At 43.5% G+C, this 23,926-nt stretch overlaps 1 protein-coding gene across 1 annotated transcript in view; it reads left to right on the plus strand.

Moving 5' to 3' along the window:
* The first annotated feature begins 10,488 nt into the window (after positions 1–10,488).
* The window catches only part of Plpp3 (phospholipid phosphatase 3), a 75,021-nt gene continuing 61,583 nt past the window's right edge, over positions 10,489–23,926 (plus strand). The window contains exon 1 of the mRNA XM_051188292.1: positions 10,489–11,106. Coding sequence (XP_051044249.1) covers positions 10,968–11,106 — 139 coding nt within the window. The 5' untranslated portion in view covers positions 10,489–10,967. The remainder of the gene's footprint in view (positions 11,107–23,926) is intronic.

Genomic DNA, 23,926 nt, shown 5'->3' on the forward strand with positions numbered 1-23,926 from the left:
TTTCAGTTTGTTATAGTCAATTAAAGAATACAAAGTTTGGACTGGAGAGATAGCTCAGTAGCTAAGAGCATCCATTGCTCCTGCAGAGGGTGTAGTTTCAGTTCCCAGTGCCCACACAGCAGCTCACACTTGTCTCTAGCTCTAATTTTGGGGAATTTGATGCTCTCTTCTTCTGTACACTGTGTGAGTATGTGTCACTATGGTTGGTTTAATAAACAACCTGATTGGTCAATAGCTAAACAGGGTAAAGTTAGGTGGGGAAAGCCAAAATGGGAATGATGGGACAAGGAAGGGCAGAGTCAGAGAAGAGACACCAGGCAGCTGCCAAGGAAGGAGGGTATGTAGAAGATGCGCTAACAAGCCATGAGCCATATGGCAAAGCATAGACAAGTCAGTATAAATGTAAGAGTTAGGTAGTAACAAGCCTGAGCTGCCAGCCAATCATTTGTAATTTATACTAAGCCTCTAAGTGATTATTTGAGAGAAGCTTCAGGATAGGAAAAGTCTGCCTACACTCTTCTGACCTCCAAGGTCACCAGGCATACATGTGATGCACATATATACATGCAGGCAAAACATTCCAACACATAAGAACAATAAATGTGTCCTTTAAAATATGAAGTTCTCTTTTGTTTTTTATTAAGAACTTTCTCATACTCATATTTTTCTTCCCAGATTAAATGATTGCCTTTAGAACTCTCCCCCCACCCTCTCTCTCTCTCTCTCTCTCTCTCTCTCTCTCTCTCTCTCTCTCTCTCTCTCTCTCTGTGTGTGTGTGTGTGTGTGTGTGTGTGTGTGTGTGTATGTGAATTCAGGGTCTGTATAGGACTAAGTGAAACAAGTGAGTTACCTAAGGTAGAGATGTTCGTGTGACCATAGCAATTATTTATTGTGGGACAATCTTTTTTGTACACTGTGAAGATGTGACTCTGTCAAGGCACCTTCTGATTTGCTTAATAAAGAGCGGAATGATCAATAGCTAGGCAGGAGAGGGCAGGGCGGGATTTTCAGGTAGAGACAGCAACACTGGGAATAATCTGAGAGGAGAGAATTTGGCAGTGAGATATGGGGGATTGGGTGGAGGGTGGTCAAACATACAGTATAGAGGAGAGGTAATGAGTCACAAGGCAGAGAGTAGATTAATATAAATAGGTTAATTTAAGTTTTAAGAGCTAGTTGGGAACAAGCTTAAGCTAAGGCCAAGCTTTTATAATTAATAAGAAGTCTCCATGTCATTATCTGGGAGCTGGTGGTTCAAAGAAAGTCTGATTATAATTATTAATATGATCCAAAGCATGATAAGTTTCACATTTATTGTGGAATTGCAATTAGAAACTAGGTTAATTTTCCATAATAATTATTTTCTGCTGACCATACATCAAATTGGTAAATGTAATCAATGTTAACACTCTGGAAAGTTTGGAAAATTTTTCCATTTAGTCCTTTTCCCATATATAGCTATGTTGCACAACAAGGTTAAATGAGTAGTTGCTGAGCCAATGACTATACGAGATTTGATTCAACACAGCCTAGAGAAAGAGTCAAAGTGCATACATGTCATAGTTGCAAAAAGTGCACTTGAGTGCACAGAAACAAGAGTAGTATCCTCTGATCCACTTATCACTCAACACTCAATCCCAGAGGGGTTATGGACAACAACAAAATGGATAAAATACACCTAGTAGGATAAAATGTATGGGGTATAGTCATAACACTTGCAATAGGAAGGTACTTCTTATATAGGAAAAAATATTAATGATAAAAGAGTTGGATAAATTGGGTTTCATTAAAATGAAGAGCTTATGTTTATAAAATACACTGAAGCTTGCCAAGTAATGGACTATCAGCCAAATAGTTTTTCTATTTTTATATAGGTGAAGAATTCAGAAGATGGAATTTTTAATATGTGAGATGTATATGAAATTCAACTTTAGTATCTATAAATAAATTTGATTGAAACATGGCCAAGCTCACTCATCAGCCTTACTCACTGGAAGGTTCTGTAGTTGTTATAGTAGTACAATGGCAGAGTTAGTTGGCTAGTTGCCATGGAGACCACACACTTTACAAAGCTTAAAGTAGCTACAATTTGGCCCTGTTTAGAAAAATTCTGCTGACTCCTAAAATGTATAATCAAGAAAGTACAAAGATAACTTATAGATAGGGGAAATATATTCTCCATAAACAAGACAGATAATCCCTAAAAAACATTAATGAGAGGGACAAACACCTTGAATATATATCTCACTTAGTAATATATATTGCAGGTAGAGTTTTCCTGTACTGGGAGCCACTCCCAAATAATCAACATAGAACCTTAATATTAATTATAAATGCTCAGCCAATAGCTCAGGCTTGTCACTAGCTAATTATTACATTTAAATTAACCCATAGTTCTTATCTATGCTTTGCCACATGGATCAGCACCTTTTCTCGGTATGGCATGCCTGTCTTTCTTCTCCCTGCTTCTGCTAGCGACTCCTCTGGCTATGCCCTTCTTCCTCCCAGAACTCTTTCTGTGTCAGGATGTCTTGCATACTCTTTCTGCCCAGCTACTGGCCAATCAGCTTTTTACTAATAATGAGAGCAATGCATATTTACAGTGTACAAACATTGCTCCATAGCAATATACAAATGTCCAGTGAGCACATGACATAGTGATCATTAAAGAAATGCCCATTAAAAGTACAACAAAATACCTATGTATAACCACCAGAATGGCTAAACCCCAAAGGCATGACAATGTCAAGTGCTAAAGACAACCAGTTAGTGTAGAATGGTGTAGTTATTCTGAAACACTATTGAATAGTATTTACTACATGGAAATATAACTATCCGGTGAAGTATGCCTAACAAAATGACAGTATCCCACTGTAAGACCTGTGCAAGAGAAGGCCCACTAGCAGCTTTATCCATGACAGATCACAAATAAAAACAACACAATCTAGAACAACTAAGTTATGATGTATCAGGAAATGGAGTAACATTCAGTAAGTGATAAAGAAAGACATATAAATACATAAAAGAGTTTGGATGGCCCTTTCAGACATCATTTTGACTAAGGAAGCAGGCCCCATGCATACTGGATACTGGTTGTAAGAAGTTCAACAACTGACAATTCAACTCTGAAGGGTGGTCAACTTTGATGAGGGATCAAACTGAGAGGTAGTTAGGGAAGCCATTGAGATGTTTGATTTGGATGTAGTTCATGGTCAAACATTTGTATAAAAGCTAATAGTGTAAGATTAACAACCGAACCTTAGGGTTCATGACATTTTCTACAACCAAAAACTTAAAGGCAGGATAAGATGACCAAGGACATGTGTGAGGTAGAGACCTGGTGCTTTTGTTTCTGTGCACTTAAGTTGTCACAAATCTTTTCAACAGTGTTTACAACCATGACCTAAATACCCTAAAGGCCTTTCTCTGGGGCTCCTGTGGTGAATCATAAATCTCTTCTAGTCATTACTGACCTTGTCCTATAACATGAAACCCACGTACTTTGATTTGTATCTGTGATTATAGTCTTTCTGAAGAAAACAACTAATGCTGTGAAGGAGGCAATCCCAAGTTCTAGTTTTGTCATCCCCCAGTCCTAATGGGTACCCTGGCATAGCATGGGTGCTCAGAAAAACCTGATGCATGATTAAGTGGCAAATAGATACATTTACAGATACAGTGAGCAATTGTGCTCATGGAGATGTAGTGAGTGTGTATACAGGACATGTATATTTGTGAATTCATTGAACATAGACATCTATCACTTCCTTTCAGACAAACACAAATAAGCAGCCACTTCAGAACACTTGTCTTTTCCTTACAAGTTAGACAGAGGGCAAAGTTTATTCAGTGTTGATTAATGATTAAAATCTTGATGGCTCCTCTCTTCCTGGGTACAAGTCTGGGACTCAGCCCTGGTCAGCCAGTCACCTCCAATCAGTTTCTTTGCCTTCCTGTGCTTAGGACCCTCATCTTTCTCACATGGAAAAGACTTACTCCCATGGTTGCTTAGAATTTAACATGAGTTGATGGATGTAATAACTGGATGCTTTAAAGGCTCCATGTGGGTAGAAGTTAGCTTGTTCATTTGCTTGTTTAGTCTGTTTATTTCTATGTTGGAATCCTAATTCCAAATGGGTTCAACGACCTGGGATCAATGTGTGAAGTCTGAACAGTGAAGAACTATAACAACCTGTTTCAAACAAGTGGCCCTGGATAGCTTGGGCCATTTTTATTCATACTGTTTCAGAAGTTTCCATGAACAGTTTTACAATCAGATTTGTTTAAGTTTCTAATCATGGTTACAATAATTGCCCATTTGTTCCTTTACCTCATTCCCCTTCTGTCTCCCAACTTTACCATCAGTAACTATTTCCTATTTGATTCATAGCTCTAATGTTAAAAGCATAAGCAGCGCTACAAGCAACAAAGGAAGTTTTCTCACTCAGCATACCTACAGGTAGGACAGTGTGCAAAGTGAGAGAGTTTTGTCTCTAGTGGTTAATATTTACTTCTGGCAAAGTCAAAGTTCTTGCAATCAACTCACCACTCACCAGCCAAGGCTAAATCCATTCATTCTTCATCCTGTACCACTCTATCTCCTATGGATATAAACCAGTATACCAGGTTACCAGGTTTTTTTTTTTTTTTCTATCATCCATAAGCAACTTAACTTGGAAACTTACTCTTAATAGTTGGCACTGCTTAACCCTTGTTCTCATGTCCCCCTCCTCTCAGCTTCCTACATGAGGGCACTTTTGTGGGTTTCTATGATTCTGCTTCATTCCTAGACTATTTCCATTTACTACTGATAGCATCTATTTATTAGCATTTCTACTAGACCCTTGTGGTTAAAATCATTCCCTCCAGATCAGTTATGCAAATTTATATTATCATGACCTACTGTGACACTTTCAGGCTAGTCTCAAGGTGCATTGGAAAAGCAACATCTTGATCTTAAAAAGCCTGAATTTGTGGTCACACTTGAAACATCAAAGGCTTTGGGGCAGAATCAGTTCTACTGAATATTTTTAACAACATCCCCTCTGGCTCACCCAGAGGAGGGTCATCGGAGGCAACTTTTTTTTTTTTTTTTGTAACACAAAAAAATAAAAGATGCAGAGACTGACATCGGTGTGCAAACTTCAAGCTGAAGATTAGAAAAGCAAGGCAGCCAAGCCACCAACTCTTATCTCAACCAGCTGAAATGGCAATCTTGTCTCCAGGAATCCTCAGAGGCAAAAAGGCTCTGAATTCCTGTCTCCTCCTCCTCCTTTTATTCCTTTCTCTGCCCAGCCATATCATTTCGGTCTCCACCTCCCTAGTGCTGGGATTAAAGGCGTGTGATTTCAGGTGCTGAGACCACCTTTGTGTGAGCAGTTTCTCTGGGGACTGGATCAATTTCATGTAGTCAGTGTGGCCTTGAACTCACAGAGATCTGTCTACCTCTTGTTCCCGAGTCCTGGAATTAAAGGTGTGTACCACCACTGCCTAGCTTCTAGAGTTAACTAGTATGTATGCTTTGCTACTTTGATCTCCAGTGGCTTTAATAAACCATAAACCACAGTTTTCCTTTTGACGGAGAAAGTGAAACTAAAGGCAACCAACAATATGGTGTGAACAAAGAAAACAGGGACAGCAGGTCGCAATATGTTCCTGGGGTCGTGCCCAGAATTATGCAGTAAACTATCCATTGGCCTTGCCGTATTGGGTCAGATTCTCCAGGGCCTTGCCACAAGGAGAATTTGTTCATGCTATCCTCAGGCCTTGTCCCCCCCCCCAAGAAGTCACGTGGCTCCTGGCATTCCTAGAAGTGTTAGGTGCATACATAGTAGACAGCCACTAAATAGTTACCAAATAAATGTAGTTACCAAATAAATGACCAGTTTCCCAATCTTCAAAATCTACCTACTCTGCCTATTCTTTTATGCCATTCCTTAGCCCCCAGTTACAATTTTCCCTTTAATAGCTGGAGCATTTTTCTTTACTGTCACAAGGTGGCAGCATAAGTCTCCTTTTGAGTGAGCCCAGGGCTGGTTTTGCCTTGTTTGGAGCAGCACCTTCATTTCCAGTTTTCTCAAACCAGCCCGCACCCTGGGCTTTTTATTTTGCCCCATCCTTATTAAGTGCACGAAGTAACGTAACATTCGCTTTTGCAGCTCTACCATTGAGCTAAAGAAAAGAGTACCGCTTGTAGAGAGAGATTCCAAGGGCTGCCTCCTGAGCAACCCTGCTTGGTATTCCTACAGCTCTCTATCTGTTACAACCCACTAGACAAATGATGAACACAAATCTCTTGTCTCAGAGACATGATGTCAAACGACATTGTGATCTTACCAACCTGTAAGAAACAACAAACCAATTAAAGCCTGGTCTCATAACAAAAACAAAGCAAGGCCAGTTCTGCAAGAGAGCCTGCAATGCCTTCTGGGGAACCACTGGTAGGAAATGGAAACCTCTGAGCTTCTTCCAGAACAAGGGCTTGTGGGATGAACACAGAATTCACTTAGAAATGAACACATTTGGCTTCTAGAGGGGGTTTCAGGAATCTCCTCACCTCCAACCTAAGCCAAGCTCTCATCTTTCCAGGATTCTGTTTCTGCCTTTGTGAAGCAAAAGATAGCAATATGTCTCCTGCCTTGGGGGAAGGGCGGTGATTGTTTTGTAAATTGCACAGCATGGCAGAATCACTTTCACTTTATCTGTAAGAAAACTGGTTCCATCCAGCTGAATAGGCTTGCCTAGATTTTTCTCATCAGTAAAATGTGACTAATGAACACTAAAGTTGTGTGTGTTGCAGAAATAGTATTCATTTAATGCATTATTTATTTTAATTTTTGCAGTGCTGGGGACCAAATTCAAGGCTTCTTAACATCCACCTGCCCATTGTGTACCAGTTGATTTCAGCTGTTCTTTCATTTTTAAAACTTTTTGAGTCATCCATAGAAGAACATGCCAGCCTCATTTAAAAGTGAAGGAGAGTGAAAATCAGGCTGGTTCCTCAGTTAGTCTCAGGCCAAACAGCAGAGCCCAGATCTTCTGACCTACACCCTGCTCCATTCTGCTTTGACTAAGGGAGGGTAAGTGTGGAGTTACTCAAGCTATCAAATTCACAGCAGCAAGCCAGCCAGCTTTGATTAGATGTACCAGAGATGGAGTCTTCCAGCTTTGAGGAACCTGGATAGACGGCCACTTAAAACACGAGGCTCAGACTTTTTGTGTCCACAAGTTCATGTAAAGGGACTCTGCTACTTCTCCCTCAAACATTTTCAGAGCCAATTCATAGCTGTTTTTCAAAAAATAAAAATGATTAATTAGATGTCAAGGTTAAAATGATTCACTAGATTTTAGGGGTTAAAAGGGAGAGAGACAAACTTATGAGGTAAGGAGAGATCCTAGAAATGAAGGCTATTAACCTCCTTGGGAGGGAGGTTGTTTAAGCATGACATGCTGTTGTTGCCACATGTAGTAAGTTACTCTTAAGAAGGTATTTATCCCTGCTGATGCGATAGCTTTTACCCAGCCATGCTAGTGAACTGGCTGTCATTTTAATGTGTGAGTTTGGGTAAGCTATGTTTACCAGGAATTTTAATTACTTAATGACTTTGAAATGACACCACTGTAGACTATCATCAAGTTGGCTTCACTGCTTTTTATTTGCTGGTAAGATATCAGGTTTGAAGCTGGGAGAGGGAGGATGGGGGCGTATAGAATAAGAAAAAAAGTAAAGTCAAGAGGCCTTCACATGTATATATCCAGTTAGGCAGATTTGTATCTGATTACCTAAAGAATTAGATTGACACTATATTTTATGACTTTCTCAAGTCAATTTTAATGAATATTTTAAATATTCTGTTCCCTCGAGAGCCATCCAAATATAATCTTGTTTGCATAGAACTACACGCATCAATTAACACCACGCTCTTTAGTTAGGAAAAGTAATGGCCTACAAAGCCCTGTAAATGGAAATAGAAATCTTTTATTTAAACATTCATTTATCATCCTTTTTAAATCTGCTTTTGGGATAACAGATTTTTTATCTTTTTAAAATAAGTAATTGAGTTTAAGCCAGAGGACCTTAACATAAAATAGGTTCCTTGAACCAAAGCTAATGTGGGCAAAAGTTAACAATCTTAGTAATTTGTAAAAGCAGCAATGACAGCTTAGTGATCACCCCATTGGACAATGAAAGACTCATCCTCCAGGTGGGGAGTACAGGGTGGGATAACTGAACTTCACTGAGCTCGCTCTTGAGCAGTGGCTTTCAACATTGCCATCTTCAGCTATCCAAGACAGGCGTCGGAGAAGCAAATTAGGGCCCCCCATGAAATGTGAAATAAGATAGACTGGGAAATAGAGGCCCATATGATTTGGGGGCCCAAGCATTTGGGGGGGGTGGTAGTAAGAGGAGGCTGCCAGAAGTTAGCAAGAGCTGCCTTTCTTTTCAGATGGGAATTCCCAGGTTTGGTGACTGAATTTCAAGGAGGGCTCTGGCTGTGAAGATGGTTGGGCTGGCAGGGAAAAGACACTGGTACCCTGACTTCCTTTTAGAATGCTATTAACTATGACATTAGCTTCGCATTGTAGTTGCTGTTTTTTTAGATGCCAAGGGCTTTTACCTGCTGCTCTTTGAATGGAGACTGGCAGCTGCCATGTCTGCTCCCAAGCTTCCTTGGCACATCTTGCTTTTCAGAAGACACAAGTTTGCCTTTCCTTGCCAGTCTCATTATTAATCAGCTCCAATCTGAGCTTAATCCAGCATACCTCAAACCTTGAGCCCTAAAGAGACTCAGTGAGGATAACAATTTATACAAACGACTAGGTTTTGATAACTCAGACCAAATTACACTGAGGTGAGTATTACAAGAGTGACCTAAACAAAATGTTGATGGTGAAATTAACTTGGTGCAAGAATCAAACCAGGGCCCAGAGAGGAGGTGAAAGGTCAGGGTGCTCAGAAGAGAAACAGTTTGCTAGTTAGGAGAGGAAGGCCTAACAGTGTAGGCAGTGAAGGACAGCAGGGAGGCGCGGCTGAAAGGAATATTCAAGATGGTTGAACATGGGATATAGGGTTATGGAATGGTCCAGTAAGGTGGTCAGCAATGAATTGTACTATGTATCCAAAAGCTAGAACCCAGAGCTGAAGAGACAACTCAGTGATTAAGAGTAATCAGCGTTCTTGCAAAGGACCCAGGTTGGGTTCTCTGCACTCACAGTGGCTCACAATCACCTGTAGCTCCAGTTCTAGGAGATCCAACACCCCTGATGGCCTCCATGGGTGCTGTATGCACACGATGGACAGACATGCATGCAGGGAAAACACTAACACATATAGAATAAATACATCTTTTTAAAAAGCCAGAACCAATTGCACATGGTTGCCTTTAATCCCAGCTCTCAGGAGGAAGATGCAGTGAGCTCAAGGCCAGCCTGGTCTACATAGTGAGTTTCAGGATAGCCAAAGCTATCTAGAGAGACCCTACCCTGCCCCCCCCCAAGAAACAACAGTAACAAATACAAAAAACAAAGACTAGAACCATTTCCATCTCTGTATAAAGACCCTTGAAAGAACTAACTGTATATTTATACACTGTGTGTGTTGGAAGATGTAAGGGAGGGCCCTGTCTTGAAGGAAAACAAAACAAAACAACTCACATAAGAATAATCAACATTATGATAACATCCAAGGGAAACCATTAGATTCCTTGGAAGTCAAGGTCAAGAAATCTCTTGCTGCTCCGGATTTCCCCAGGATGGCACAGGTACACCTGAAGGCCAGCTGGACTAGCAAAAGGGTGGGTGGGCTTGGATTTGGTATCCATATTCAGGAATAGAAGTATCGGCTCCATTTTTTGAAGCTCCTCTGATGTACATGCACTATTCTAGACGCTTATGTGGATTAGTCAATTATAACCCCACCATGACTGCATGGGGAGAAACACCAGCGTCTGCGTTTACTCGTGGGGAAACAGAGACACAGAGACATAGCCAGGATTCTAGCAGGGATCTGGCTCCGGAGTCTTTTAACTGTATTATCAACTACCTAGACCTGAGTGTTAAGACCAACACAACAAACCCAGCTTTCCTTTAAAATTGTATTTTTAGGATAATCCCATTCAAGGCTGAAATTTGTAAATAAATTAAAAATGCATTTTGGTATTATACCCCTCTCTGCGCCCCCCCCCACTCCCACCCAATCCAAGGCCAGCAAGAAAATGTTTCTTTTTATTTATACGTATTTTCCTTTTGTGACACTTTGGAGTTTCTGAACGCTAGGGGCTCTCAGATTCTCTGGTTTGAGAGCAACTTTTTCTTTTAGGATTTTTTTTTTCCCTTGAAAGGGGGTGGGGGGAAATGTGGCCTTAATTATCCTACGTTTTAGGCAGCTTAAGGAAGGGGCTGTGCTTTCAGTATCTCGTCGGAGCCAAGTGAGGAGGTCCTTCTCCTCCCCCCCCCTCCTTCCCCTCCCTTTTTAAAGGAGCTCGTGAAATATAAGCTCAGAAAACAAACCGAGCGATCACAGCGGCAGCCCGGGCGGCAGCAGCAGCGGAGGAGGAGGAGCAGGAGGAGGAGGCAGAGTTGGAGTTGGGCTGACGCTGCCGAGAGCTGCAGGACGCGGCGGAGTTGCAGGACTCCGCGCCGCTCCATTCATTAAGTAGCTGCGGAGGACGGTGGCTGGACGCCGACGCTGCCCACTAGCAAACTTCAGCACGCAGACGCACTCCAGCCGTGCGCGTCTCGGGCAGCACAGCTCTGCAAAAGTTCCTGCTCGGGATTTGGCTCTCTTCCCCTTGGACTAGCGAACAGTTTCGGGTTGAGAGGAAAGCAGAGGCACCCAGAGGGGAAACCTATCCGCCTGCAGTTGGAACTACTCTGCTGAGCTGCACTCTCATCGCCGCGTCCCGAGCCCGCAGACCCTGAGCAGCGGCGGCCCGCAGCGTCCCGGGAGGCTCTCCGCTGCCAGCGCCATGCAAAACTACAAGTACGACAAGGCGATCGTCCCGGAAAGTAAGAACGGCGGCAGCCCGGCGCTCAACAACAACCCGAGGAAGGGTGGCAGCAAGCGGGTGTTGCTCATCTGCCTCGACCTTTTCTGTCTCTTCATGGGTGAGTGCAGCCCCACGGGTCACCCCCACCCCCTCCGGGCCCCGAATCCCGCCGTGCTGTCAGCCCCTGAGGCCCGGCAGCCATCCTCTGGGCGCCGTGCTAGCCGCGAGCTCCCCGCCTTCCCGGACCCCCAATCCCAGGCCTGCGAATACAAGTTGGGGCGTGCTTGTGCCTTCGCGGCAGCTGGAACCTTCTCCTTAGGGGTACTCTCAAGTTGGGAGCGGGGGGCATGGCCCCTCGGAAGGTGTGGGCTCGACCTCCACGATCTGGAGGTAGCCTGTGGCTCTCCTCCCTGCATCCGAGTCTGTGCGAGACCCATCTAGGTCTCTGGGCGAGCTGGGCTCCTACGGCAGTGGCGCTGCTGGTCCGGGCTGCATGTAAACATCCACCCCTTCCGTCGCGCTGCCTTGCAGGGCTAGTCGCACAAGCTGGCCTTGTCACTCGCTACTCGCTAGGCTGAAAGCCCCAGGAGGTAGAATTGGGCTCTTCCCAGCCAGGTCTTGGGCTCCGAGGAGCGCTTCACTTGGTGAGCGCCTACTGTGTGCCAGGTGGTAGGCAGCTTCTTCGCGGGCTTCAGTTTTAAATCAGCTCACTCCCTGATTCGTTTAGGCAGGGGCTAGGAGCCAGGTTCACTCGGGAGGCCACTGAAGGAAAGCCAGCCACGGTCTTGCTTGCAGGAGTACAGTTGAGCTGCACTCCCTCAAAGTTGAGGCGCTAGCGCGCGTCTGTTTTTGCAGAACAGATGTTAAGTTCCAGCTGGAAGGGGCGGTGGAAGTCAAAGGAAGGGGGGGGGGTACTGAACCAGGCTAGGGACAGAGAACCGCTATTGACTTGAATCCACCGAAGTTCCAAGGTTGAAGTAAAAATAGGACTTTTTCCTTTTAACTGAATTTCGATGTGAACCAGAGTGCAAAACTTGTCACCAGAGCCTTGCTCCTCTCTCCTCTAAACGGGTGTGCCACCTAAATGCCCCCCTTGGCCTCAGTTTCCTCCTTAGTTGAATGAGTGGGTTTAAGTAGATGGTCTGTGAGGCCCCTTCCTGCATTAAGAACTCGGATGCGGTCCAGGAGCTGTTCTGCCAACACTGCTAACTGAAGAAACATCTGTGTTCCCCGTCCAGTTCCACCAAAGAGAACTGCACGGAGGCTTCAGTTCCCTTGGAAGGGATTAGTTAGTTCGTGCAGATTGGGCTGCCCTGGGTTTGCTGCCTGCTGAGGACTCTTAGGCAGGCAGTGGCCTCCTATTCTTGCCCAATCCCCCCCTCCCCCAGAGAATTTCGTGAGCCGATGGGTTTCTCAGAATTTAAAATTAAGCACGCTCCCCTCTTCAGATAGAGACGGTTGGAAGTAAGATTGCAGTCTGTGAAAGGGAAGGAGTTTACTTGCAGTTCACAGTGTATCCCATTCCCTGTTCAGTTCACAGTGGTTCAACATTAGATGCTATGTAGAGAAGTTGTCACTGGGGGGCCTACGTCCTGGTGGCAGCAGGCTTATTATCATGCAGAGGGAAAGAGATGAGTACTTGAGGACTTAAAATCAACTTGTTGAATTTTGTAAGGCCCTGGGGTGGGGTGGGGGGGGGGTTACCAGAGAGAGCACTAAAAGGGTTGAAGCTGTGTGGCAAATTTATCCGAGGCCTCCCAGGGTTCGAGTGTGGCCTTGGTGGGTGGGATCAGCCCTTTCTCTGTGCAGGCAAGCCCCCTGTCTCCTGCTTTATCATTAGGAAAGCTGACACCTCCCCCCCCCCAGCCTTTGCACTTGTTGCTCTCTCCTCTAGACACTCCAGTGGGTGGGGGGAGGTGCTCTCAAAGTCGTTGCATTCTTATAAAGCAAGCAATGTTGAGCAACGTGCAGAGAGCAATACCTGTCAGCTATAGCGTAAGCGGGGACAATGACACCCCCCAAGATGTTTCCTGTGTGTTCAGGGTGGAATTAAGAGGTGTGGTACATTTGCTTGCATTTCAGCTCCTCGTTTGCAGCAAGTGTCTCTCCAGAGTGAAAATTTTAAACCAGTTGTCAAACTTAAGCATAGGCACAAACTATATTACAGTATTACTGGTTAAACACCCTCTAACACCTTTAATTGGGAAAACTATCTGTAAGATTAACATGTATCTTGAGGTGGTTATGCAACATAACTCTGTTTGGCTTCCAAAAGAAGATTTAATAATACAACATGTGATTTTAATATTCTACGCACTGCAATCCTTAAAAAAAAGTGTTTCTACTTGGTTCAGTTTTTGCCTAAGACTGTCAGTTTGATTTAATTTTTCTGCAGTTTATTGATCATATGGTCTGCATTACAGGGTACTAATATATTAGGAAGAGAGACAGTTTTCTGTTTATTCTCCCATAGGAATATAGACCAAGCTTCATCTCCTAGTATCTTGAAAAACTAAAAGCTGATGTGCTGTGTGCCTGTTATGTAAGTGGAAATATGCAAGTAGTTTAACTTGCTTCACATACCTTTTTGGTATGTTAAATTCTGGGTGAAAACTGAAAGGTTCACTCTTGTTTGAAGGCCAAAAGAATGTGACGTCAGAGAACCCCACTGGGAACTTACCGCCCATCAACAGTACCTTTGTCCATTGATTGCTTTTAAATGCAATTGCAAGTCTTTGCATGGTAGATTTTCTGAAACCCTTTTTGTTATTGTTTCAATTAAGTACCCCTTATCACTTTTTTCTCTTTCACATTAGTTCTGGTGTATGGAGTTCCGAGAGACCCACAGGGAAGATTTCCTGTTGTCCAAGTTCTGTTAGTCTTTTTTGAAAATAAAGGTCAATGACTATACTTTTCACTGTAAGCCATCTCCATATTATAAACCAGAAAAGGTTCCTCTCAAGGTAGCATGGGTAGATTCCCAAGGAAGTGGGCTTCAGTTCGTCCTCGATTCTCAGTTAGCACAAATGGAATCCTTTATCCCAATCGGAGATCCCTGAAATTCAGACCTCATTTAAAGTCTTCTAGTTCAGTTGCAGAGCTGCCTGCCTCTTCACATTCCCCAGGCATCCATTTGGGGATGGAGGATAAATGGTTTCTAACTCTTCTATCAGCAGTACAGAATGGAGGTGGTTAACAAACACACCGTTCTATCTGGTTCTTCCAAGAGTTGACAGCTTTGATGTGCAATAGTTGTGATAAGAGCCTTAGAGCTGATTCCATACCTGGTATACATAGTGCCATTGTTACTATTCGTCTGTTATTCATCTATTGTACTATTTGATGGAGAGAGGGGCAGGGAGTATAGAGGACAGAATGGAACCCTTACAAGTAGCAACCAAGGTGTCTTAGATAGGTGGCTGCCTGATGCAAAATCTAGTTGTGTGTTTTGTGGACACATTGATTTATCTATGAGCTTTAAGTTTTACCCCCTACAAGATGGCTTGTTGAGTGGGATTATGTCTGAAGCTCCAGGCCACCATCTAATACTCTGGGACCCAAATCTCACAGAGAGGAAGAATACATTTCTGCATTTTTCTAGGAACTGTTGAAAAATAATAAGGAGCCCAGTGGTGTGAGTTCCAACCTTGTATTGACCTGTCACCGTGTGATTTGGGCAAATTCACTTGACCTTTTGGACATAGATTTCTTTATCATGGCAGCAAAGGAGAGAGACTAAGTCATCTCAAACTCCTAGCTCTTCACAATTTTGTGAATATGCTGGCAGATATGCTGGAGACCCTCAGATTTGACCAAAGAAATAATGAAGAAAATTAGCCTAAGTTGGCCTTAACTGGAAAGTTCCCCACCTCTTGGCCGGATGTATCCTTTGACCTGCTCTCTGGAATTCATAGTAATGAAAAGCAAACATGTAAACAAGCCCAGCGGCGTGCTTTTCGAGTTCTTGTTCTGAGTTATTGTGTTTACTGGGTTTTAAATAATTCAGTGAAGCAGACTTGGTTTTGATAACTTTATGTACCATTGAGCCACTGAATCCAGGAACCAATTTTCATGTATCCGCTGTTGAACCATCCAGCCAGCTGTCCTGCATGCCTTGTAGCAAACATAAAGGTGGCCTATGTGTAGTAGGGAAATTCTGATGCCTTTTCTAGGATGGTGGAAAACCTCTGTGTCCTTAATGTCCAAAAGTGTGGCTCCGTTCACCCTACCCATTTTCTTTCTCTTTCTTTTTTCTGAAAGTCTTCTTCAGAGATGCCTTGTAGGTGTAACTGCCTGGGTAGGAGACCGCTGAAACTGGAGTTGGTGGCCCTTCCATGTTCAGCCTTTTGCATGTCTGTCAATTTGAGATTCTTTGCCTCTTCTTCTGCAGTTGTCTGGGCTGCCAAATCCCAGTTGGTGACAACATGATGCTGATGACACAGTAGTCAGGGGCTTCCTCCTTGTGTAGGTAGTAATATTTTTGGAGAAGCCCCGTCTTGTGTGTTAGTTCAGTTCAATACAGTATTTGAGGAGTCATCTTTAATGTGAGTAGTGCCCTGTCCAATAAACTCACCTGATGAGAGAGCCATCTGGTGCGAAATATAAATTCTAAGCTTCCCCAGGGGCTTTGGGCAGGCCCTGGGTTTCTGTATCTTTATAAAATCCTTGGCTGATTTTTATCAGGCCTGTTTTAGAATCACTATATTGTGTAACGCTTGATGTCTTAAGGGCAATTTAATTATGTAGTGGGTTGGTTTTTTTTTTTTTTTTTTTTTTTTTGTCCCTGCACTAAATGTTCCAGCACTTTCTGCATTGCTAGGCTGTGTTTCCGTTTGTTGTTGGCCACACATCTATATGTTTCCCGAGGTGTGAAGTTTGTGTGTTGGGGGAAAGGTGAAACAGGCATACATGGCATTGCTAAGTGAAGGCTTAAACAGATCAAAGTTAACTTGACAAAGGCTGGGGAAAACACAGGTTGTAGAGTCACTGGGATTGTGACTGCAGGGGGACATAAAGCTAACACCCATAGGTGTGATTTGGACAAATGTCATTTGACCTCTCCAGGCTTCAGCCTCTTCATTTGTAAAAGTCAGCAAAGGAATGACAGGCTGTAGCCTGTGTGTCCTGAAGCTGAGGTGAGAGTGTGTGAAGTTAAAGTGTGTTCTTGCCACCAGAAGGAAGCCCTGTTGCTGTGGCCTGATAGTGTTTTCAGTTCTTCCAGAAAGACACAGCCCTTCTTCTTTCTTGTTTATTGCGAAGTTTCCTGAAACTTATTAAAGTTGGAGACGTCTGAGGTAGAGAATCTGGCAGAGTGGACACGAATGGCTCCCATTAGCTGGAGAAACAGTGGCAAGGTTACTGACCTGTCTGGGAAGGTCAGAGGGCAGGCACCTAGGTCATCTTTGATGGCTGAAGTTCTCTCCCTTTGGAAAAGAGATGGTCCTAACATCTGAGAAAACAAACAAACAAACAAACAAAAACAGAACTGTCTTTGGGAGGGCGAGAGAATTTGGACAAATGACCCATTTTTTAGGTCTTACACTTCCTATTTGTCCTGTTACAGGGCAGGGGAAGCTGACTGGGAATTCCAAAAACCCTAGTCTTTGGAAATGAATAAAATGCTTGCTTCCCGGGGTGCTCTTTGTTTGTTAAGGAAGAGGCTTGCTGCACTTATCCGGGCCAATCACGTGGGTGAGCTAGTGATGCTAAGCTGCGGAGGCTTCAGGCCAGAGCTGTACCTGCTGGTCACCACACTGCCTTGGGGCTGTGCGTCCTCATTCACCACTCACTCTACAGTACAGTCCAAGGAGGATGTACTCCTTTACTTCCATTCCATTTGCGTCAATCTCATTAAAGTCCAGATGTAGGCGGTCTGTCCTACAGGCTCTGTACAGGGCACGGGAACCTTAAGGACCACACTTGATTGACAGTGGAGTCAGCAGTCGTACCTAACTGGCTGCGTGTCAGTTTGAGGTGGGCACAGCCTCTCTATGGCTGTTAATAATAAGCATGGGAACAGTTCTTCATTTCCTAGATTCACGGAATCTTTAGGATCATGTTTTCAACAATGTACCAAGGTTATCATTACATTTTTAATCTCGGTCAGAAAAAGCAGGTCTTTCTGAAGGGATGAGAGAGTGGAGGAGGGCCTGAGAAGAAACGCGGGGGCTTTTCAACCAGAGGCTGGCTGCGTGCTCGTGCTCTCTCTCTCTCTCTCTCTCTCTCTCTCTCTCTCTCTCTCTCTCTCTCTCTCTCTCTCTCTCCCTCTCGCTCTCTCGCTCACGCTCTCTCTCGAACGAGAACTGTTATATATACTTCATGATATGACCCCACTGAGGCCTCTTTCCTCATTTGGAAAAAGTGGGATAATGTGAGCATAGGAGCACAATGCCCTGCTCACCTGAGGCCTGGACTGGCTAGTAATTGCTAAGGGGTTGAGAAAGAGCAGGAGGAGAAACAAGGTCTAGCCTTTCTGATATTTGTGTGTTTGAAATTGGATACCTTTCATGTGGCATAGCTCTGAGAGTGTCCTATTATTTCCCTGGTGAATGTCAGTCAAAAGGGGAAGGAGACAAGCAGGTTTCACTTTTAGTCCACATCTCTGTGTGAGGCTGGAGGTTCATGGGGTGAGTTTGGAGGACTAGGCAGTTTTTGATATAGTCCTTTTCTTCAGACTAGTACTTGTTCTAGCTTACTTGGGCTTGCTACTGACTGACTGGAACATGAACGGGCACCACCTGTTAGAATGTACCTCAGGAGAAAAGAAAAGGAACTCGACGTTTTCAAAAATTGGGCTTCTGAACAACTCTTGGGGTAGAAATTATTCTCATCTTCAGACGGATGAAACAGTGTGGTGCTAAATAATTTTATGGAGATCATACATTGACTGGACCTGCAAACACTCAAAAGCAAGGGAGGCCTTATTTTTGAATGCCTTCTTGGTACTATTCTTTGCTTAGGTCCAGGTAAACATATAAATTATGATCTGCAACAAAATCCCCAAAAGTAAAAAACTCCAAACAGTGAGGGTAAGAGCAGTGCCCACGGGCAAGCCTTTGAAAGACGCAGTTGATTTCTGGGTGCTTTCAAAGTACATATTGTAATCAGGGTATTGATGGTGTGTTTTTGAGGTTTGTCACAAATTAACAAAATTATATGCCTGGAGAGTTTTGCAGAGAAATGCAAATCAGCGTAAGTGCCTTGTCATAATAAGCAGTATTCGTGGTTCCTGTGTTATGTATCCCTAGAATGCATAATACACAATTACACTGACTGAAGGAGGACATTCTCATTGATGTTATATCTGCCCCCCTCCCCAATTAGTTTGCAGAGTAAATCTGTATAATTTCTAGAGAGGGATTTGATCAAGTCTGTGTTTGCACGTGCCTTTCAAGCCTTGTCTTCTGTGATGTACCTGGAGTACCTACTATGGGCAAGGTGCCCTAGGTTACCCAAAAGGAATTCCTAGGCTGGTGGAGGCAAACAGTCTTTGGTTAATAATGACACGGGAGCTTTAAAGAAGGGCCTATATAAACACAGTGGGAAGTGATGGAGGTGCTGGTGTGAAATTAGATCCTAGGGAAGGTGGGGAGGGAATCAGGGGTCCTAAGTCATGGAAATAGGAAATGTATTTGGTGGAAGCTGGGGTGGAATGTGAGGGCCAGGAAGAGAGTGGGCCAGAGATGAGGCTGGAAAACAGGGTTAATGCCAGACTGAAAAGGGGTCTGAAAATGACAGACAGATGGGGACCTTGGGCATTATTTTAGAGGACCAATAGAACAAAGGGACTTTTATCTTTGTCATTTGCTTTCTTTTCATTATGGAAATTTTCATATGGCTATCAATGGCCCTCTTGCAGCATTCTGAAGTAAGTCCACATTGGGGGAGGAATTCCCATGCTGTTTTGTAGTGACCACCGTATTTCACAAATCCAAAGTTCCTTTCCAGTGGACGGGGAAGTTAGTGGAGTTTTACAGAGGCCTTTGAGATTAGTATAATTTTGGAAAGTTTTGAAGAGAGGATTAATCTATTCTAATCTAACCCAGGTTTAGGAGAGACCCAGGCTTGGAGAGTTGGAGGCAAGTGAGAGCAGAACCTAGAGCCATGGGGACGCAAGGGAGAAGGACATGGCAGAGGTCACACAGATGCTTCCTGGGCTTCTGATTGAGAGCCTGGAAGCTGCAGTGAGGTCAGCCTCCTTTTCAGCAGTCTACGTGTGGCACCTACAGAAGAAAGCCTTGTGGTATGATCAGTGGGTGCATCTTCGTGGGCATCACCCCACAACGGAACCCAGACTGGAAGTCGCCTGCTTGTTCCGCCTGGGACTTCAGAGTTTCTCCAATGCCCCTTAAAAGGAACGAACTGAAAACCCTTCTGGTTTTGTGTAAGGGTTTTTCTTGTGTTATAATGATATTCAAGAAACAGCCTTGGTGGGACAGTGATGGGGCAAGCTTTTAATCCCATCACTCAGGAGGCAGAGGCAGGTGGATCTCCATGAGTTCCAAGACAGCCAAGGATGTTACACAGAGAAACCCTGTCTCAAAAACCCAAAACCAAAACAAACACAAAACCCAAAACAAACCAGCGTTGTTGAGATGTAATATACAGCACATGATGCAGCCAGTCAAGGCACACAATTCATTGGGTTTTATTTTAGTCACAGAATTAGACAGCTATTACCATAGCCAACTGTAGACATTGATCTTTACCGCCATTCCCCATTCCTGTGTACCTCTCCCAGATCTTCATTGCCATGAATCACTTTTTCCTACCATAGACTTGTTCACTGTAGCTGTCTCACAAAAATCAGCAGTACGCTACATGGTTCTTTGTAGCTGGCTTCTTTCACTTAATGCTTTAGAGTCCTGTCTGTATTGTAGCATGTATCAGTCAGTGCTTCATTTACTTTTATTGCCGGATAATACTCCATTGTATGGATCTAGCATGTTTAGTTTATGTATTTCTTATTTAATGGCTCTCCAGGTTATTCCCATTTTTGGGCTATTATGAATCCAAAAGGGTGTCCTTATGTTTCTCAGTTCTCTTGGGTCTATATATTTAAGAGTGGGATTGCTTGATCATATTATCAGATGTTTAACTTTTCGAGGAACTGCCAAAATAGTTTCATCATGTCTGCACCACTTTAGATGAAATATGTAAAAAAAGAAAAAGAAAACAAACAAACAAACAAAAAAAAAAAAAAAAAAAAAAAAAAAAAAAAAAAAAAAAACCCAAGAGTTTTACCAGAGGCCTTAGGAATCAGGATAGTCCTGAAACCACAAATACAGCATCATTTTCTTCTTAAGGGCATTTTCCCACAAAGAAACAGATTTTTTAATCCTTTAAGTTGTGCCACTGGGTTTAAGGAGAGTGAGCAGAGAACATAGTACTCTGACTGAGAAATGGGGAGAGGGGGGCAAGCCAGGCCCACCCTGCTGCTGAGTAACACCTACAAGTTCAGTTTACAACTGAACTTTCCAAGTGAACAAACAAAACAACAACAAAAGAAGCCACTTACAAGTATCTTGAAAACTGTGTAGAAGTCCAAATATGAAACCTTTATATTCCTAGAACCTAGTTACTGCAATCTTAAGGCCACACAATCATCTAAATCCATCTGTTTAGTGTACTCAGTCTCCTCTCCACTGGATAGACCTCTGATCACCATCTCAGAACCCAAATGGCTTCCTGTCACTTAGACTCATGTGCTGGGTGTGAGGAGATATTAGAGAAGATAAGACAATCACAAAGCTTCACAAATTAGATGTCATGTCACGGTAAAATGCGCTAAGCATCAAGTGATTAATGCGTGGGATGTGAAATCGAAGATACTATTCTAAGAGGGGGAAGGAGAGATAGTCTCATCATCATAAGCCGCTCTCCATGATGGCTCCATGTTTCCAGAAACAGAATGACACAAATACTGACCATTGGCTCCTCCCCTCAGAGAGGGCAAGTGGCTTGCTCAAGCTCACTCAGCTCATAAATATGGGGAGTTGGACTGAAGCCTGACTAAATAATGACAGCTGCTTACATGTATTGGGTATTAGCTGTGGGCTTCTTACCAGGTTAAGTGCTGTCCATACATTCTGAATTAGTTCTCTGAGGAGCCTATAAAATGCCAATCACATTTATCTCTGTTTTATAGAAGTTCAGAGAGGTTGTAATAACTCCCCTCAGATGGCGCGGTGTTTCCGAACTGGGATGAGAAGTCTAACTGCTGAGGCTGTTTCTCACCACTCAACTCTCCTGCTTGTGTTTTCAGATTGTTTGTAAAGCCCTGGCTTCACCATCAATCATCCATCTGTGGAGACCCCGTTCTCCAAAGTGAGTTAGATTTGTGATTCTCACCTGGGGTTTCTAGACCCATAAGGTCAGTTAAGGCAACTATGGTACATTCCATGGCTGTTTGAATACCTCAGAAATATCTAATGTATACTGTATTTTACTAACAACTAGCTTGCAGAGACTAACTGGGAGAGGCAGAGCATTGGTTAAGAGCATTGACAGCTCCAGGTTCAATTCCTAGCACCCACACATGGGGGCTCACTGTAACTCCAGTCCTGGGGTGGGAGGAGTGGGGGTTCAAATGCTCTCTTCTGGCTTCTGTGGGCACTCATGGCGCACAGACATAACATGCAGCTAAAACATCTGCAAACATAAAATAAAGCAATATAAAATAAGTGGGTTTTTTTTTTTTTTTAAAGTCTCAGCATCTGCCTAGATTGTTAGTCCACGCATCAACATTCTGAATTTGTAATTTGAGTGACACCTGTCCGTCCACTGTGGGCCTGCTCCTTATTTTTGTCCATTAGGAGATGCAGTTGGTATTCTTCATGCTTTGTCTACAAAAGTAGAGAATGGTTGAAAATATTTCTACAAGTAATAGGGGAGAGGACAAGGAGCTTCTGGGCATCTTTGATGCTGGAAATGCTGGTACCTTGAAAGGGGTAAAAGGGGAGATAGCACTGGATCCTGGAGCTCTCTATGGGAAGGCTTTGTAAGGGATGGGAGGGCCTTGAACTAGAGCCCCTTTGTAGCTCACACCAGGCAGCAATAATGGGCCACTCTGTTCGTGACCCTTTCGTGCCGTGGGTTTCGTCTGCTGTAGCGGTAAATTTTGAGCTTCCCTGGTTAGTGTCTGCGGATGCTGCTCGCTCATTAAATGTAGTAAATGGAACTTCTCCTCTTGGCCTCTTCCCCACAAATGGCCCACATTGTTATAAAGTTAGCAACCACCAACAGGAAGTGGCAGAAATGTTTCTCAGCCACACAGCCCATTTCATTAGACACTTGCCCAAAGGGGCTGTTTTGGTCAATTTGGCCTCTGTAGGCTTCTAGGGAGGAACAGCCTAACACATCATTTCTCATCTTTGCCTTTGCTGACATCCTACCCTTAGTAGCTGTTTTGATTAAATATGGAGTGCTTTGCTTTGCAGCAACTGCACATTCTGTGCTTGTGAGGAGAAACTTCTAGAAAGCTGAGGTTTAAAAAAATACTTCCAAAGGTGTTGTTACCAATTTACTAGAGAGTCTTTTGTTCAGGGGCTTCTCATTGAAATCTATTCAGAGAGCAATTCCACTAGCATGGCGGGAGGGCTAGTGGGCTCTTAGCACCTTTGTGAGAGATTGCTTTGAAAGGCCTGAACTTGAAGCATTGTCTGAGTGCAGACCTCCTAGGGACTGGCTGCGAAAATAAAATATACATCTTGGGTCAAAACATTCGGAGTACAGGGCTTTCCGTCCCTGGGGGAAATAAGCTGTCATGAATATTAGATTTAATTTTCCTAAGTCCATTAATGGAGTTGAGAAACTCCATTGTGAGTTTGCCTTAAACTGATTATTTGAAGTTTTGCTTGTCCCAACTGTGAAATTGAGGATTTATTATCAATTAATAATCTTTCACTGAAAAATTCTGCCAGATGACTTTATATATGTATGAGAGTTTATGTTTAGATATTCTGTCTTGCGTCAATTAGTTTTTCTCACCGCAGATCTCTAGTTCCCCACCACCACTCCCCAAAGCAAACACTCCCCTCCCCCAATCAGGGCACCTGGAGTAGCATTGTCTTCAATCAGCTGGAAAAGACTGGCAAGTGGATGTTTGAACGCTTGTCCTGTAGCCAGGCCCACCATCATCTCATCAGATCCTATAGCCCCGAAGGAACCGCAGTCCTTTAATTGATGCTGTGGATGAGGCAGCTACTGTTCAGGGAGACTGAGTGACAGGCCTTGGGATAGAAAATGGTGGCATTCTAGGCCATGAACCAACCAACACCTACATTCTTTTCCCCAAGAGTGAAGACTGGCATTTCGATTTTCACTAACAAGCACATGAATAAAGTGAACCAGTCGGAATGTCTTAAAAGTATCAGACCCTATAAAGTATTTAAGTTGGATTTGGGGTTTAAAGCTCACTGTCCATGTCAGAATTTCCCATGCAGATTCTCAAGAGAATAGAGGCAAGACTCTGAACGTCAGGCTAGAAGGGCATGGGCTGCACCGAATCCTCCTTATGTGGTAAGCTGTGCACTAAGACACGTCGTGCATTATTAACTTACTTGAATTTCACAACAACCCTGTGAAGGGGGGAGGCTGGCATTCATTTCAGGGTTTCTTGCTTTTGTTTTTTTCTTCAGAGAGCTGGTAGGCAGTGTGGGTCTCAGCTCTTGTTGGTGGCTGGTGACACACCGCATTAATAATTCAACTAGTTAATCTCTAGTGGAGATCATTTACTAAGATTCCCAGGGAAGTGCAGTGGTGTTGGGATCTCCCTTGAGCTGGTCATCAGACCCAGCATCCACTTCCATTACCCAGCAAGTTTCGCACAGGCTGACTTTTCTGTAGAGGAATAGTTTCTGATCCCAGGGTTAATACCCCCTTCTTATCCATCTTCTCCAAAGGAGTTAAAAAGCCAGGGAGAGAAATGCTTTGACTGA

Source organism: Phodopus roborovskii, unplaced genomic scaffold, assembly GCF_943737965.1.
Source record: "Phodopus roborovskii unplaced genomic scaffold, PHOROB, whole genome shotgun sequence".
Classification (NCBI taxonomy): Eukaryota; Metazoa; Chordata; class Mammalia; order Rodentia; family Cricetidae; genus Phodopus; species Phodopus roborovskii.